The sequence below is a fragment of the Petaurus breviceps genome, unplaced genomic scaffold (assembly GCF_028583685.1).
Source record: "Petaurus breviceps papuanus isolate PSGF00001 unplaced genomic scaffold, PetGlider_PUasm1.0 176, whole genome shotgun sequence".
Classification (NCBI taxonomy): Eukaryota; Metazoa; Chordata; class Mammalia; order Diprotodontia; family Petauridae; genus Petaurus; species Petaurus breviceps.
This window is the reverse complement of record NW_027185771.1, coordinates 13,495,759-13,514,597: the sequence shown is the minus strand read 5'-3', so window position 1 is coordinate 13,514,597 and position 18,839 is coordinate 13,495,759. Positions and strand designations below refer to the sequence as shown.

The 18,839-nt window shown below is 40.0% G+C and overlaps 1 protein-coding gene across 3 annotated transcripts in view; it reads right to left on the bottom strand.

Moving 5' to 3' along the window:
- The window catches only part of MEAK7 (MTOR associated protein, eak-7 homolog), a 58,803-nt gene that overhangs the window by 4,154 nt on the left and 35,810 nt on the right, over positions 1-18,839 (bottom strand). For 2 of the 3 annotated variants that reach the window (XM_069085646.1, XM_069085647.1), the window contains 2 exons: positions 13,226-13,402; positions 1,808-8,528 (listed from right to left, as the gene is read on the bottom strand). The exons of the other annotated variant lie outside the window; for it this stretch is intronic. In XM_069085646.1, coding sequence (XP_068941747.1) covers positions 8,406-8,528; positions 13,226-13,402 — 300 coding nt within the window. In that variant the 3' untranslated portion in view covers positions 1,808-8,405. Of the gene's footprint in view, positions 1-1,807; positions 8,529-13,225; positions 13,403-18,839 lie in introns of those variants that run through there. 3 annotated transcript variants of the gene reach the window in all.

Here is an 18,839-nt window from a genome sequence, read left to right as displayed (position 1 = left end):
ATCAAAGGATATGCAGTTTTATGGTCCTTTGGGCATAGTTCCAAATTGTTCTCCAGAATGGTTGGACCAGTTCACTACTCCACCAATTCATCTGTGTCCCTCTTTTTCCCTCATCCCCTCCAGCATGTCGTTTCTGATAGATGTGATGTGGTACCTCAGAGTTGTTTCAGTTTGTCTTTCTCTCTGATCAACAGTGATTTAGAGCATTTTTTCATATGACTATGGATAGCTTTGATTTCTTTTGAAAATTGCCTGTTTATATCTTTTGACCATTTATCAGTTGAAGAATGGCTCTTATTATTTAAAAAATGAGGCCCAACCATACCAGATCATCAAAACTACTTGGTACTGGCTAAGAAATAGAGTGGTGGATTAGTAGAATAGGTTAGGTACACAAGGTACCCAGTACTCAATGACTATAATAATCTATTTGATAAACCCAAAGACTCCAGCTTCTGAGATACGAACTCACTATTTGACAAAAACTGATGGGAAAACAGTATGGTAGAAACTAGGCACAGACCATATACCAAGACGGAAACTAGGCACATACCATATACCAAGACAGGGTCAAAATGGGTACACGATTTAGACATAAAGGTGAAACTACAAGCAAATTAGGAGAGCAAGAAAGAGTTTACCTGTCAGATCAGAAGAAGGGAAGAATTTATGACCAAACAAGAGATAGAGAACATTAGGAATGCAAAATGAATAATTTTGATTACATTAAATTAAAAGGCTTTTGCACAAAGTCAATGCAACCAAGATTAGAAGGGAAGCAGAAAGCTAGGAAACAATTTTTACAGTATCTCAGATAAAGTCCTCATTTCTAAAATATCTAGGGAACTGAGTCAAATCTCTGAGAATACAAGTCATTCCCCAATTGATAAGTGGTCAAAGGATATGAACAGGCAGGTTTTGGATGAAGAAATTAAAGCTATCTATGAAAGAGATGAAAAAATGCTCTAATCCACTATTGAATGGAGAAATGCAAATTAAAACTACTCTAGGGTACTACATCATACCTATCAGAGTAGCTAAAAGAACAAATCAGGAAAATTATAAATTTTGGAGATGTGGGAAAATTGGAACACTAAGGCAGTTTTGGTGGAGTTGTGAACTGATCCAACTATTCTGGAAAACAATTTGGAACCATGGCCAAAGACTTATAAACTGTTTTTTGACCCTTTGATCCAGTAATACCACTACTAGGTCTGTATCCCAAAGAGATCATAAAAAAAGGGAAAAGAACTCACATGTACAAAAATTATTGTAGCAGCTTTTTTTTTTTTTAGCGGAAAAGAATTGGAAATTGAGGGGATGCCTATCAATTGGGGGATGGCTAAACAAGTTATGATAGATACATAAATGCAATGGGATAATATTGTTCCATAAGAAATGATGAGCAGGGGCGGCTAGGTGGCACAGTGAATAGAGCACTGGCCCTGGAGCCAGGAGGACCTGAGTTCAAATCCAGCCTCAGACATTTAACACAAAAACTAGCCGTGTGACCTTTGGCAAGTCACTTAACCCCAATTGCCCTCCAAAAAAATAAAAAAAGAAATGATGAACAGGCAGATTTCAGAAAAACCTAGACTTACACAAACTGATGTTGAGTGAAGCGAGCAGAACCAGGAGAACATACACAGTAAAAGCAACATTGTGCAATGACCAACTTTAATAGACTTAGCTATTTTCAGCAATGCAATGATTTAAGACAATTCTAAGGGACTCAATGGAAAATACTATCCACATGCAGAGAAAGAACTATGGAGTCTGAATGCAGATCAAAGCAGACTATTTCCTCTTTTTTATTTTTTCTTGTGATTTTCCCCTTTTATTCTGATTCTTCTTTCACAACATGACTAATGTGGAAATATGTCTAATGTGATCATACATATATAGCCTGTATCAGTTTGCATGCCATCTTGGGAAGAAGAGAATGGGAAGGGGAATCTTAAGAACTCAAAATGTCATGAAAGTGAATGTTGAAAACTAAAAATAAATTTAATAAAGAAAAATGAGGCCTTTGTCAGAGAAACTTGCTGTAAAAATATAGATATTACTTCATTGTCTATCATTTTTAAGCCTTTTTTTCCAGGTGAATTTTTTTTCCAAAGAGATTTCACATTTTATTCTGTATTTTCATTCTTTTAACTTTGTTTTATTGTTTCTTGATGTCTCATGGATCTTCCCCTTGCCCAATTTTAAAGGAATTATTTTTTTTCAGTGAGATTTGGCACCTCTTTTTCCATTTGGCCAATTCTGTTTTTTTAAGGAGTTCTCTTCAGCAGATGTTTGTGCGTCTTTTTATCATTTGGTCAATTTTTTTTTCCCATTCTGGTTTTTTTTTAAGGTATTGTTTTCTTCAGTATTTTCTTGTGCCTCTTTTACCAAGCTGTTTCTTTTCTTTTCAGAATTTTCTTGCATCACTCTTATTTCTTTTCCCAATTTTTCCTCTACCACTCTTCTCTCTTTAACTCTTCCTAGAATTTTTGTTGGGTTTGGGTTCAATTAGCATTTTTCCTTGAGGCTTTTTTGGTTTCTGTTTTTACATTACTGCCTTTTTCTGAGTTTATTATCTTGTTCTTCCCTGCCATTGTAGTAGCTTTTTACGGTCATTTTTTTGGGCTCATTTTTCCAGCTTATTATGTCAAAGTTGGGCTCTGTTCACCTCGGGGTGAGAAGGCACTGTGCCAAGATGCAGGCCTTTTTGTTGTGCTGCTGTTTTTAGAGGTGAAAGTTCTGGGGGTCTGCAAGTTTTTAGTGCTTCCAAGGTGGTGTGATCTAGGGAGAGGTAGGATCACTGCTCTCTTGGTCTTTACCCAGGGAGAGCTCCTGGTCCCCTACAGCTGCAAGCACTAGCACTCCTCTTTGATTTGGAACTGTAACCAGGGCCCATTCCCTTCCACCAGCACTCCTCTCTGCTCTAGAACTGTGACTTAAAAACTATGTATGGGCAATGAGTTCACTAATCAGTGACAGCTGTACCCAATTCCAGCAAAGGGTCCCCTGCAATCTTTCTGACCAGTTATCTGGCTCCCTTACCATCTCTGCATTGAGACCTCCCAGAACTGCTGCAGCCACTGTTGTGGCTGATGTATAAGTGGGATCTGGACAGGTCTCAAACCTGGTGTCACAGACCTCTCCTGCCGACCTCAAGTTTTCTTAAGTCAGAAAAATGTCTCATCCCAACCCCATGTTGTTGGCTCTGCTGCTCCAAAATTTAATTTGAGAAGTTATTTTAAAATTGTTTGGAGAATTTATCTGGGTGACTGCCCCTAACCCACCACCTTGGCCTAAATTCTCGCTCTTCCAACAGCACTGTTAAATTATTAACACCAACACCCAGGCCCCTGAAAAAAGGTGGTTAGAATGAAGGCCACTCTTAGAGCCAGAGAGAGGATAAGTTTTGGATATTGAGAACAGGAACTAGGAGTCCAAACACTGGAATTTAGCTTACCCTCTACTTATTAGCTACAGAATCTCAGATCATTTCACCTCTATAAGTGTCAGTTTCCTTAGTGGTAAAATGGAAAAAAGAATGCTTGCACTCCTAGCATCTGTTACAGGGCTGCTATGAGGAATGTCCTTTATAAACCCTAACAACACCTTCATTATTATTATTACTATTACTGGAGACAGAATATGTCCTGTCTGCTAATGAAGGCATAAAGTAAAGCTATCATGCCTATTAAGAAAAGACTGGGTTTTCCCAAATCACACTGTACCTATGCAACAAGGTTCCTATATGTGGATCTCCAGTTCTCAATTCCAAGAGGCAGATGGAGCTGTAGTAGCTCAGAGAGAGTTTAGAGTTGTATATACAGATCTGGGAAAAGTCTGCCTAGAGTTCATAACTGAACCAGTGAGAGCTGAGAAAATTACAAAGTTTGGCAGTGTAGAGGAGACTTAGGACACAGCTTCTGGCGAGATATCTACAGAGGGTGTGACCCGGAAGAAGGAGGAACAAAGGAGGTTGTGAGGGAAAAGTCAGATAGGAGAATGAGTAGACAGCACTGTCATGAAAACTTAAAGAGGAATAGTAGTTACAAGCACATGGTAGTCAAATGTTAAAGAGGTCAAAGAAGGATTAGGACTGAGAAAAGGCCACTAGATTTGGCAATTAAGAGATCAATGGTAACTTTGGAGAGAGCAGTCTCAACTGAATGATGAAACTGGAAACCAGACTGGAGAGGGTTTAGAAAAAAGGAGAGAGGGAAATGGAGACATTGAATGTAGATGGCTTTCTCTAGTTTAGCCATGAAAGGAAAGAGTTAGAGAAAGAAAGTCAGAGCTAGCAGGAACAATCAAATTAAGAGAGGGATTTTTAAGGATGGGAGGGACACAGGCATGCTTTTAGGTAGAAGGGAAGAAGCCTTTCTTCGCTTAGGAGAGTAATCATAATAGCTGCTAACTCTTACATAATGCTATTATGTGCCAGGCACTTTATGATGATCTTGTCTTATCCTCACAACAACTCTAGCTTATTATTAGAGGTGCTATTATAACCCCCATTTTACAGGTGAGGAAACTGAGGCAAAAAGAAGTTAAATGATTTGCCTACAGTAACATAACTAGTAAGTGTCTTAGGTCACATTTGAACTCAAGTCTTCCTGTCTCCAGGCCCCGAGCTCTATCCTCTGTGCCCCCTGATTCAACTATAGGCAGAGATTAAAGATAAGCAAGAAAAGGGGGTCAAAAAGGAAGTGACCTGCTAGAGGTGAGCAGGGATGGGATCAAGGCCCCATGTGGAGGGGTTTGGCTTGGCAAGGACAAGGGGTCTCCCTTTTATCTGTTAAAAATTAAGGAGATAGTGGAAGATAGTTGACTGATATGAGATGAGGAGAGGACAAGGTGTAGTTCCTGGCAAATAGTATCAACTTTTTTTGTAAAGTAGAAGGCAAAGTCCTCAGCTGAGAAGATGGAAGTGATTCCATGGGAGATGATATGAATGTGAAAGTTTGGAACAGACATTGTGGCTATGTTAGAGAGGAACAGAATGCTTACCTAGTTGCAGTGAGGGTCCAGATGAAACCGGACATTTGTAGTGAGCCCAGTCAACATGATTTAACAACAGAGTAGGGAAATGACAGGAGTAATCCAGGGTTCAGAGCTTGGCAAGGTATAATCAGCAATGTCTTGGGAGGGGGGGAGGTAGTTTAACAGATAACTGCAACCTAGATCTGTATTGGGTGATTGATTTGAATATCATGAAGCTCAATGGATATCAGATTGTTTAGTGAAGACAGTCAAGGGAGAGTCTGGAAATGGCAATATATAGTAGCAAGTCATGTTCTGACACCATATCCATGACCAGTAAGTTGAGGTATTTGAGAACGAGTGACCAGTACTGGAAAGGGTAAGCAAGGGAAGCAGTATCATCAGGAGGGAGCCATGCCTCAGTGAGGGAAAGAAGATCAAAGTCATGAGAAAGAAAGCAGCTGAAGATGAGTAGGGGTGTGCAGACATGAAGAAAGAAGTTAGGGAGAGGAGGGGGCAGGGCTTGAGGGAGCAACAAGGTAAGAATGGGGATCAGGAGCACTGGGATGGAGGGAATAGCGGGGGATGTGAGTGTGCTAACCATTGCAGTGAGTCCATGTGGCATCTTCCCTTGAAGGTTGGCCTCTTGCCAGATGGAGACCCAGGGAGGCCTGTCTCAGTAGAGAAGCAAGCAGAGGTGTGAGCACCCACACAGGAGACAAGGGTATCTTACTTGTCCTGGACAAGGCCTTGGGAGGCAGAAAATGGAAGTAGTCTTGTCCCAAAATGCAGCCCAAGCGGGAACTGATCCTGGGCTAGGACCCTGTTGAATTTAGAGGTGGGCAGTGACCATAAGGCACAAAGGAAGTTCTAGGGAGCCAACAGGATGGGGGAAAGGGGAGGTCTTTGCCAACACATGTGCAACCTAGCACTGTTGGTAGAATTTTCTTCTGACTTATTGACAAAAGTAGCATTGAATGATGTTGAATAATACCCAAAAATGTTTTACCTTTTTATGCCATTTAACTGGATAACTGAAAATACTGACATGATTCTGAACACCAAAAGATACTTTAACCAAAGAGTCAGAATTTAAACCTTTATATTTTCATTTCCAAACATGTAGCTTGGAATAACTTATGAGTTTAAAAAAATCATGTAATACAGTCCCAAGAAGTCTGTGTGATAATAAAAGCCCAGTTCTTAAGAGGAATAACTCAGTTTCACCTCAACCCCTGCCTTCTTCAGTGCTTTTTTTTTTTTTTAAAGCAATTGGGGTTAAGTAACTTGCTCAAGGTTACACAGCCAGTTATTTCTGAGTGCGGTGCTAAGTATATGAGCCCAGATTTGATCCCCAGGTCATCCCAACACTGGAGCCGGTGCTCTTGCTCTCTGAGCCACCTGGCCGCCCCTCTTCTTCGGTGCTTTTAAAGAACATCTCATGGTGCTGAAGCAGATACTTCTATTTCCAAGACTGGTGATCGGTTTTTAAGGCCTTCTGCCCCAGAGAGGAATGGTTTACATATTGTTAACAAAAATCAAAACACTATATGAAGATATGATTCATGGTTACTTTGTGGAATGGATCTAAAGTGAAGAAATTATACATAAAAAGTTAGGAGCCCCTAAATTCCCTCACTTTCTATGTATTTAACCACAATGGTTCAGGTAATCATGGGACTTTAATCCTATCCACAACTTTTGAAAATATCCCATAAATCTTTTTTTTAATTAAAATTTATTTTCATCTCCAAATTCTCTCCCTCCCTCCTCCCCCATCCCTGAGAAAGGCAAGAAAAAAACTCATAACAAACATGTATAGTCAAGTAAAACAAATTCTAGCATTAGCCATGTCCAAAAATAAACACACCTTAATCTGCATTCTTGAGTCCACTGCTTCTCTGTCTGAAGGAGGGGATATTCATGTTTCATCAAGAGTCCTCTGGATTTGCTGTTGATCATTACACCGACCTGAGTTCCTGATTCAAAACTGTTTGTCTTCACAATATTTTTTATTGTTGTATAAACTGTTCTCCTGCTTCTGCTCACTTCACTCTGCATCAGTTCATAAAAGTCTCCCCAAATTTCTTTAAAATCATCCTTTCATGATTTCTTACAATACAACAGTACCTCACATTCATATAGTACAGTTTGTTCAGTCATTCCCCAACTGATGGATATCCTCTCAGTTTCCAATTCTTTGTCATCACAAAAAGAGCTGCTACATTTTTATCCATATGGATCCTTTTCATCTTTGACTGCTTTGGGCTATAGACCTACTAGCAATATTGCCAGATCAAAGGGGATGGATGCACAGCTTACACCAGTTTTCCTACAGCCTCTCCAGTATGTAATTTTCCTATCTTTTTTCCTCTAATTATTAGTGATTTAGAGCAGTTTTCCATATGGCTATTGATAGCTCATATTTTTTTTCCACTGAAAACTATTAATATCCTTTGACCCTCATATATCTTTTAATTTGAGTAGGAGAAAGGCAGACATCACAGTTCAGCAACGTAGACATCTGTACAAAACTATGTCTAGGATCTATAAGTAATAACTGAGGCCAACTTTAGGGAAGTTCTGCTGGTGCTTCTAGTAATTAAATGGCTTAGCTGAAATACAAATCAGATCCTCTGCAATAGGGTAATTTCATGCTGCTGAGTCAGATTACAGCAACGCACCAAACTGTTTGACACCTTTGTCTCTATCACCAGTTTATTACAATGCAGTATTTGGCCTTATTGGCATTTCCCTTCTCTAGGACTCAGTTTTTTCATCTGGAAAATGAAAAAGACATTAAAATAGAAAGGCATAGAAAGGTCTTATTAATAGACAACTAATATACTATGACTATAAAAGAAACCAAAGGTTGGACTCACTGAACTTTAAGGTTCTTTCAGGCTCTAATCTTCTGTAAGTCTCTAAGTAATGACCGCTTAAGCTGAAGGAGCCTCTAGAACATTTTACTTAGTAACATCAACCACCTTGATGTTATCCCTGAGTAAAGATACTCGAGAAATGCAAACTGGGCTGGTGGCACTGATCCAAGGCTAGAAAGCTTGGATTGATGGCAAATGTCGTTAGCTGAAATATCGAAATCGTAGCATCTAATGGATTTATTTCATACTTAAATGTGGCCTATTTATGAGAGAACTTTCCCTAATTACTTGAATATTTAAGATCTCTATTAGAAACTTCTGAAATAACCATAGGCTATAGGGAGGAGACACAAAGGGTATCATTTTACTCATCCAGTCAACAAACTTCTTACCCAATTCCAGAGAGTTAACTGAATCTAAGGTAGGACACCAATGGGAAGATTTTCATTACATAGTGAAATTAGGATGTAATGGAATAAAAACTTAGTTCCAGGATGATCAGATCCCAGTTATTAAGAACACACAGCTGAGGATGGCACCTTATTCTGTTTCCTCATCCTCACATGGCTCTCGAAGTCCTTCACTATGATGACTTTTCCCAATCATTTCTAACAAGCAACGCACCTCAGCATTATTGTCCAGAACAGTCTTCTTACTGGGTGGCTAAGGAAAAAACAGAAGATCAAATATGTTTGCAACACCAACACGGATGTACATGTAATTAACAGCTTAGAATGGAAAAAGCCAACCTGTTATGAATAACTATATTATTGCCATAAAGGAAAGAAATTAGACTAGAAATAATCTGTTTTTCCCTTCTTATTCTAATAACATTTTAAATAATAAGTTATTATTAAAAACCTCGCTTTGAATTTTCAGAGAAAGCCTGCCAAGAGACCCCATCCTGAACTGCTAGAGAGAAGGTGCAGTCCACTGGAAAAAGTAATGAACTTTTCCATGGAACCTGGAAGCCATGAAAACTAAGTTAGAATCCCAGCTCTACCATGGGATTGCTGTCTCAGTCTGCTCTTCATGGGCTTTTGGGCAAGTCAGCTCCCACAGATGTAAAATACAAGGGACTGAACTCAAGGGCTTCTGAAGTCCCATCCCTTTCTTTATGAGCCATACTGAAAAATGCTCTCTACGTCCAGAGAGAGAACTGATAAACTCTGAATATAGCCTCAGGCATACTTAAAAAAAATTTTTTTTCTGGGGGGGGGCGCAATTCTGAGGCCAGATTTGAATTGAGGTCCTCCTGACTCCAGGGCCAGTGCTCTGTTCACTGAACCACCTAGCTGTCCATCAGGAATACTTTTTAAACCTTTAAAAATTATTTTATTTGGTTTGTGTTTTCTTTTGCAACATGGATAATATGGAAATATGTTTTGCATGACTCCATGTGTATAATGAATATTATCAAATTGCTTGCTTTCTCTAGGAGGGAGGAGAGGAATGGAGGGAGAGAATTTGAACTTAAAATTTTTTTAAATGACTGTTAATAGGGGGCGGAGTCAAGAAATAGGACTTCCACTGGGCTCCCTCTTCCACCTCCTCCAATTCATGTAAAAATGACTCTAAACAAACTTTGGAGCCACAGAACCCACAAAATGTCAGAGAGAAGCTAACCTCCTGCTGAAGACAGCCCAGCAGGCTGGCAGGAAAGGGCCAGCACAGCCCTCTGGGAGCTGAGCACAGCTCTCTGGGAGTCGAGCCCAGCCCCATGTGAGCTGGAGGTTTTAGCCTCAAGGTGGCCACAACCAGATGCTGGCTGGAGGGACTTCACATCACCAGCAGCTGTGGTGGTATCCAGAATTATCAACCCACAGATGCCAAGGACAAAGTGAGAGGTCAGTGCAGTGTGAACTTTGGGAACCAGGAGTATGGGAGTGCAGTCCGCCCTTTGCCCCTGAGGCGAGAAGGGGCTGAGGCTCTGCCATGGAGCTGCCGCCACATGGCTGCTTCAGAGTTCCTGGCCTGTAGATTGCAGGGGGACCAAGCGACCAGTCTAAGGAGTAATTGCTCTTGCTTTAACCTGCTTGGATCTGGATTGCTGTCTAGGGTGGAGGTCCTGGGGCACATGACCAGTTTGCCAGAGCATGTGGAGGCTTCAGAAAGGGCACCCAACTAATAGCTCCAGCAGCTGCAAAAACCCCAGCAATTTGGGACAAAGCTCCCCCCTCTGGTAGCAGAGTTCTTCTGGGGGCAAAAAGATCAAAAGTCAAGTAATTGAGTTGCAACATGAGCAGGCAAAGGAAGCAAAGCAAGCAGAGCAATCAACATTAGACTCCTATTTTGGGGACAAAAAGGATCAAAGCATGGAACAGGAGGAAGACAGTGAACTCAGAACTCCTGCATCAAAAGCTTCCAAGAAAAATATGAGGGGGTGGCCAGGTAGCACAGAGAGTAAGAGCACTGGCCCCAGTGTCAGGATGACCTGGGGATTGAATCCAGGCTCAGATACTTAGCAGCACACCCAGAAATAACTGGCCGTGTAACCTTGAGCAAGTTACTTAACCCTGATTGCTTAAAAAAAAAAATATATATATATATATATGAACTGGTAACAGGCCATAGAGGAGCTTAAGAAGGATTTTGAAAACCATGTAAGAAAAGTGGGGGAAAAATTGGGAAAAGAAATGAGAACGATGCAAGAAAATTATGAAATGAGAGTCAACAACCTCGCTAAAGAAAATAATACCTTAAAAAACAGACTAACTCAAATGGCAAAAGAGGCTCAAAAAGGCAATGAGGAGAAGAATTCCTTAGAAAGCCTAATTGCCAAGATGGAAAAAGAATCTCAAAAGCTCACTGAAGAGAATCATTCCTTCAGAATTAGATTGGAGCAAATGGAAGCTAGTGACTTTATGAGAAATCAAGATACTATTAAACAGATCCAAAAGAATGAAAAAATAGAAGGCAATGTGAAATATCTCATTGGAAAAACCACTGACCTGGAAAATAGATCCAGGAGAGAGAATTTAAAAATTATTGGACTACCTGAAAGCAATGATAAAAAAAAAAGGACCTAGAAATCATGTTCCAAGAAATTCTCAAGGAAAACTGCCCTAATATTTTAGAATCAGAGGGCAAAATAGAGGTTGAAAGAATCCACCGATCACCTCCTGAAAAAGATCCCCAAAAGAAAACTCCTAGGAATACTATTTCAGAGTTCCCAGATCAAGGAGAAAATATTACAAGCAGTCAGGAAGAAACAATTTGAATATTGTGGAAACACAATCAGGATAACACAGGATCTGGCAGCTTCTACACTGAGGGATCAAAGGGCTTGGAATATGACATTCCAGAGGTCAAAGGAGCTGGGATTAAAACCAAGAATCACCTACCCAGCAAAACTGAGTATCATGTTTCAGGGGAAAATATGGTTAGTCAGTGGAATAGAGGACTTTCAAGCACTCTTGATGAAAAAACCAGAGTTGAATAGAAAATGTGACATTCAGATACAAGAAGCAAGAGAAGCATGAGAAAGTAAACAGGGAACAGAAATCATAAGGAACTCATCAAAGTTCAACTATTTACATTCCTACATGGAAAAACGATAATTGTAACTTATGAAACTTTTCTCAGTATAAGAATAGTTGAAGGGAATAGAAATGTGTGTGTGTGTGTATATATATATATATATATATATATACAGACACACACATATATATGTTTATATAAGAGGGTATATGGGTGTATGAATACATATGTAAGTGTGTGTATATATGTGTACAGGTATACATAGAAAGAGGGAACAGGACCAATTGAATAGGAAGGGATGATACTTAAAAGGTGAAATGAAGAGGTGAGAAAGCAATATAATGAGAGGAGATGGGGAGAGACAGAATGGCGTAAATTATCTCATACAGAAGAGGCAAGGGAAAACTGTTACCATGGAGGGGAAGAACAGGAAAGCAAAAGGGAATGAGTCAACTTTATTTTCACTGAATTTGGCTTAGGGAGGGAATGACATATACACTAAATAGGGTATCTCAACCTACAGGAGAATAGAGGGGAAGGGGATGAGAGGAAGAATGATGGAAGGGAGGACAGGCTGGGGGGAAGGGAAGTTGGAAGCACCCACTTTTGAAAAGGGACAGGATCAAAGTAGAAAATAGAACAAGTAGGGGATGGGATAGGATGGAGGGAAATACAGTCAGTCTTTCACAATATATCCACTATGGAAATGTTTTGCATAGCTACACATGTACAACCTATATTGAATTGCTTATCTTCCCAGTAAGGGTAGGTGATGAGGGAGGAAGGGAAAGAATCTGGAATTCAAAGTTTTAAAATAAAATGTTCAAATATATATATATATATATTTATTAAAATGTTCAAATATATATATATATTTATTATTATTATTATTTTACATGTAACTGGGAAATAAGACATACAGGCACTGGGACATAGAGATCCACCATGTCCTGCTGGTAAGTTGGAGGGGGTATGGGGAGAGAGCAAATTGGGGGAGGGGATATCCAGTGGGATCACTGTTTTGGGGTGGTGGATAGGGGGAAAATGGGGAGAAAATTTGTAACTCAAAATCTTGTGGAAATGAATGATGTAAACTAAAAAAATAAAAAAGAACAAAAAACCAAAATCTAAAAGTAAAAAAAAAGATTAATAAAATGTTTACATGTAATTGGGAAATATTTAATGAAATAAATAAAAATGAGTTTAAAAAAAGTTAATGATAGCTCAGGGAGAGAAAGGAATAAATTTATGGAGCTAAGTCAGTAGATGGCCTCCCAAACCAGTTATGTCTGAATAAATACTTCCCCAGAAATCAATATGGCAAAATGAACAGAGGCCCAGTCTTGGAGTCAGAAAGACCTTCAGGCTTCTACTCTGTCTCTGCCACCTTCTATCTATGTGACCAATTAAGTTATCAAACCCTCAATCAGCTGGGGCTTTAAGTTGAGGGTCTATATTAGTAAAGTGAATTTTAAGACTGGGAATTCTCCATGTGCTGGGCAGAGGCCATGAAAAAGCTGAGGAACTGATGATAGATAATGAGGCACAACAGAGCTCTGTATTTTAAGCTAAAGAACCACTGTTCAGAACCTGGTTCTGTTATCTGTGTGCCCTGGGGCAAGTCATTTCCCTGGTCTAGGTCAACATTTCTTCATCTGTCAAGTAAGGGTATTTAGTGATCCCCCAAATCACTTCCAGCTCTGAAGCCTATGATTCCTTGGTCTCTCTTTCCAACCATCTGCATTATAAGATTTAAAGTAATTTAGCCCCGACTTCAAGGGATATACTGGAGGGAGAGGAGAGGAATAAGACCAGTAAATAGGGTGATGGATATATACTCAAGACAATGATTACATGCCTAGAGAGTTTTAGTCACTTACCTTTTCATTTGCAAAATCTCCAACGGCCCATACCTCTAGGGTATCCAACTCAAAATTTTCCCTGGCTGATAGCTGAGGGCTGTTATAAGTAGAACATCTAGGATTTGCTTTGCTGTGTCCTTTCCCAAAATCATAATCAATCCAAAGCCCAAAGTAATCAAACTGACCTCCCATGCCCTACAAAGGAAATGAAATAGCAAGCAAATCCATATAAATGAGTTCATCCATCCCAGAAAGACATGCTATTACTTAGTTTTAAAATATAAAATAACATAATCCTAAGTCATGTGATTCTCTTCTTGAAAAGAGCAGTAACATAAAATGGAAATCATCAAAACAAACTGGTACTGGCTGAGAAACAGGTGGATCAGTGGAACAGATTAGATACACATAAATGACCACAGTAATCTAGTGTTTGCTAAAACCAAAGATCTAAGCTTTTGAACAAAAACTCAGTATTTGACAAAATCTTCTGGGAAAATTGAAAAATGGTATGGCAGAAAATACATATAGACCAACAACTTACAATGTATACCCAAGATAAGGTCAAAATGGGTATATATCTAGACTATATGCAAATCTAAAAGAGTTTGGAATGGATAAGGGAAGAATTTAGGACCAAACAAGATATAGAAAGTATAATAAAATGTAAAAAAGATAATTTTAATTATATAAAAATATAGTTTTTGCACAAAAAAAACTAATGCAACCAAAATAAGAAGGAAAGCAGAAAACCGGGGTGGGGTAGGGGAATAATTTACAGCAAGTATTTCTGGTAAAGGCCTCAATTCTCAAATATATAGAGAAATGAGTCAAATTTATAAGAATATAAGTCATTCCCCAACTGATTAATGGTCAAAAGATAATGGTCAAAAGATTGGCAATTCTCAGACAAAGAAATGAAAGCTATCTGTCATCACATGAAAAAAATGCTCTAAATCACTATTGATTAGAGAAATGCAAATTAAAACAACTCTGAGGTACCATCTCACACCCATCAGATTGGCTTATATAACAGAAAAGGAAAATGATACATTTTGGAGGGGATGTGGGAAAACTGGGACACTAATACATTGTTGGTGGAGTTATAAAACAATCCAACCATTCTGGACAGCAATTTGGAACTATGTCCAAAGGGCTATAAAATTGTATACACTTTCATCCAGAAATCTTACTGTATCCCAAAGAGACTTTTATAAAAGGGAAAAGGATCCATTTGTACAAAAATATTTATAGCAGCTCTTTTGGTGGTGGCTAATTGGAAATTGAGAAGATGCCCATCAATTAGGGTGAACAAGTTGTTGTATATGATTGTAATGGAATATAATTGTGCTATAAGAAATGTCAAGTGTGATGATTTTAGAAAAACCTGGCAAGACTTATATGAACTGATACAAAATATAGTGAGCACAACTAGGAAAAACACTGTACACAGTAACAGCAATACTGTAGGATGAACAAGTATGAATGACTTACTTTCAGCAATACAATGATTCAAGACAATCCCAAAGGGCTCATGATGAAAAATGCTATCTCCCTCCAAAGAACTGATGTCATCTGAACACAGATCTAAGCATACTATTTTTCACTTTCTTTTCTTTGTTATTTGAGTTTTCTTGCACAAAATGACTAATATGGAAATGTTTTATGTGATTGCACATGATTACCTATATTATATTGCTTACTATCTATCTCAGGGAAGGGGAAGGGAAAAATAAAATTTAGAACTCAAAACCCAGAAAAAATAAAATATTATTTAAAAAAGGAAAAAGCAGTAACTATTTAGATCTATCTTTTCAAAGCTGGACATAAACTACCGAATCTCCACTAAAGTCTTCCTTCAACACTTCCTCATGTCACGGAGATGACCCTAGGTTCTCAAAGGTGATGCCATACTGGAAATGGTCCAAGATGGAGCCTGGCAATGGACTTAAGTTCAGTCTGGCTTAAAAAAATCCATCACTAGCTCAGTGGCCACAGGGGAGGAGTTTCAGTTCCAACAACTCAGAAGGACCATTTACTGAAACACAGAGGCCCTGGGAGCGGGAGTATCCAAACAGACAAAAATCACAGATACAATAACCTTAAGTAAGACCAGGAACAAAAAACATCAGAGGCTATTTTCAATTCACCAACTATTTCAGTGCCTTTAGTGGGCAGGGCATGGCATGCCAGCTGCCTAGTCTGCAGGGATTCTATTCCCAGTCTGGTCTTTTCCAGGGGACATCCTGTGCCAGTCTCCTGGGCTGACCTCTTCTTGCCTGCATGAGGACAGAGACCAGTCCCCAACTTGCAGGTTGAAGTGGGGAGTTGGAATACTTCTCACTTCGCATTGCCCTTTCCAAGTTCATTCTCTACCAACATCATTCAGTAAATTGTCTTTTGAGGTTCACTTAATTCCTGTCTACCACTCAATCAAAATCCTGGCAGCTTGTTGTCTAGACCTCCGGGACAGTCTTTCCTCAGTAAGTTCAGTGCCTGGGCTCACAATGCTTCTCTCTCCTTCCCAACTCCTGCCCTCATACTAGGGACTTTAATATAAACATTATAATCCCTCAAACAGCTTAACCTCCCACTTCCTCAACTTACGAATTTCCTATTACCTATTCTTTCAGACCACCTTGGCTAAACACAGATGGTCATAATCTTCATCTGGTCATTATCCAAAAATGTTCCACTTCCATGTTCACAAATTCTGAAATTCCCTTTTCTGATCACAATTTGTTGTCATTCCAACACTCCTCTACCTTGCAACCCCAAAACCTATTCTTCATCCTCACCATTACTCCAGTCTCTCAGGACCTTAGTTCTGTCCCAGGCTATCACCTCTAGACTGACTCTATTCTCCTCTCTTCTCCACCTGGAGCCCTTGGTGAACCAGTTCGACTCTATGCTGCCCTCTTCTCTTGAGTCCCTTGCCCCTTTATCCCTTTACCAGTCTTGCCCTTCTAAGCATCATCAGCAGCGTTCGCCCCTACTTATGTGCTGCTGAATGGAAGCTGAAGAAAAATTGTAAGACTGCTGCCTGGATGCACTACAAATTTATGCAACATGACTTCAACTGGACCCTCACTGGAACAAGGCTAGTCTTTTAACACCAGGCCATCCCCTATCCCAAAACCTCCAGTGGCTCCCTGCAGCCTCTAGGATAAAGACATAAAATCTTGGGTTAGACATTCAAAGTCCTTCACACCTCACTTTCTCCCCCAACTTTACAAATCTTACGCCTTACTCCCCCTCCCATACTCTGCAACCCTATGACCCTGGTCCTCCTTGCTGTTACTTGAACAAAATACTCCACCACCTCCTGACTCCGGGCATTTTTAGCGGCTGCCTGCCATGCCTGGAGGATTCTTTCCATGCTCATCTCCACTTCCTGGCTTCCCTGCCTTCCTTCAAGTCCCCAAGAAAATCTCACCTTCTACAAAAAGTCTTTCACGGTCTCCATGAATGCTAATGCCTTCCCCTTGTTGATTATCTCCAGCTTATTGTCTGTACATACTGGTTCGCATATTGTTTCCCCTCAGGTGACAGCAAGCTCCTTGAGAACAGGAACTGGCTCCTGGCTTTTTTTCTTATCTCCAATATTTAACACAGTGCTTGGCACAATAAATGTGTGTTGACTGTACCAAGTCCCACGGTTATAACAATGAAGAAAGACGCTGTCCGCTCCTTTAAAGAAGCTTATAACAGTGGAAACAAGATCCATCCATCCATTCGTAATTATGGTGCAGGGCTGAGCATACAAGTGAAAAGTCCAAGAAAAGCATAATGACAAATATGTGAGGAGGGAAAGAGCAAAGATCATTTTCAGCTGGGGAAGTGAAGAGAAGAAGCAGATTAGGGCCCAGTCTGAATCCCAAGTCTACTTGGGGAAATAATACTTCTGTATAGTAAACAATCAGAGAACAATATGAGACAGCATATAAGGGTTAATGGAGATAGAAGAGAAAAGATGGGATATGGAACAGCCATTACAAGCAGTCATCAGGAAGTCCTAAAGAGCTAAGGACCCAGTGGCAGACCAAAGAATTGTAATAGAGCCAGTCAGCGCCATTTTCTGACTTCCCCAGCAGTGTTCCAACACTTGAAAATAAAGAAGTAAACACAAAGTGAGAGATGACCAGGATTTGGGGGGAGGCAGGTGGGAAGAAGGCTTCAGAAGACACAGTCTCCTTCCATTCTTAGCTCTGCTGCTAATGAGGTATGTGACTTTGGGTCAGTGACTTCAGCCCTCTGGGCTAGTTTCTTCATCTGTAAAATGAGGGTGTTAAATGAGATCTCACTCTCAACTGGTTCCTTCCCTACTTCCCACAAACATGCCCAGATCATTTCTAACCTTAAAAAGACAAAAACAAAACACCTTTATTTGCCCCTGATATCTCCTCACTGAACTCCTAGAAAAACCAGTCTGAATTCCTTGCTTCCACTCCTCTCACCTTCCAATATTTCCATCCCCTGAAATCTGGATTCTGATTCCATCACTCCACTGAAATCTCTCTCTGAGGTTACCAACAACATCTTATCTGAGAAATCCAATGGCCTTTTATCACTTCTCTTTCTTACTGACCTCTCCCTAGTGCAGGAGTTAACTTTTTTGCGTAATGGATCCCTTTGAAAGTCTGGTGAAACTTATGGTCACTTACCCAGAATACTTTTAAAAATTCATAATGAGGGGGCGGCCAGGTAGCACAGTGAGTAAGAGCACCGGCTTCAGTGTCGGGATGACCTGGGGATCAAATCCGGGCTCAGATACTTAGCACCACACCCAGAAATAACTGGCAGTGTAACCTTGAGCAAGTAACTTAACCCCGATTGCTTTAAAAAAAATTCATAATGAGAGGAAATGCTTAATTTCAGTTAGTGATTAGTGAAAATAAAAATGTAAATTTTTTCCACCCTAAGTTTAGACTTCCTGAAATCTATCCATAGGCTTCTTGGAGAACTGAGGTAGGGGGAATAAAACCCAGGTTAAAAATGCTCACCTAGGGAGCGGCTAGGTGGCACAGTGAGTAAAGCGCAGGCCCCGATAGCCATGTAACCTTGGGCAAGTTACTTAACCCCAATTGCCCTCCAAAAAATAAAAAAAAAAAAAAGCTCATCTAAGACATTCTCTTTCCCTTGGGCTTTCCTGAGATTGTGTGCTCCTGGCTTCTCTTCTTGTCACTCTGACAGTTCTGTCGCAAAACCTCCTGCTGGACCAATCATCTTCGTCCTAGTCACTAAGCCTTGGTATATCCTAAGGCTTTGTCCTGGCCCCTCCCCTCTCTACACTGAGTGGTCTCATTACCTCTAACTTCATTTTCTGTGTAGATGACTCCCAGACCTCTCTGTCTCTGTCCCCCTCCCTCCCTTCTCTTTCAGGGTCCATTCCTACAACAAATGCCTATTGGCTAGCCCCACTTTCATGTCCCATAGGTATCTCAAACTCAACAAGTCTAAAATAGAACTAGTTTCCCCTGAAAATTCACCTTTCCCTACATCTGCTAAAGGTGCATCCTTTCAATCACTCAGGTTTGAGATGCCAGAATAATCCTCAACTCTTCCCTCTCCCTGATCCTCCACACCCAATTAGCTGCCAATTCCTCTTGAGGGTACCTCTACATCTCTTAAA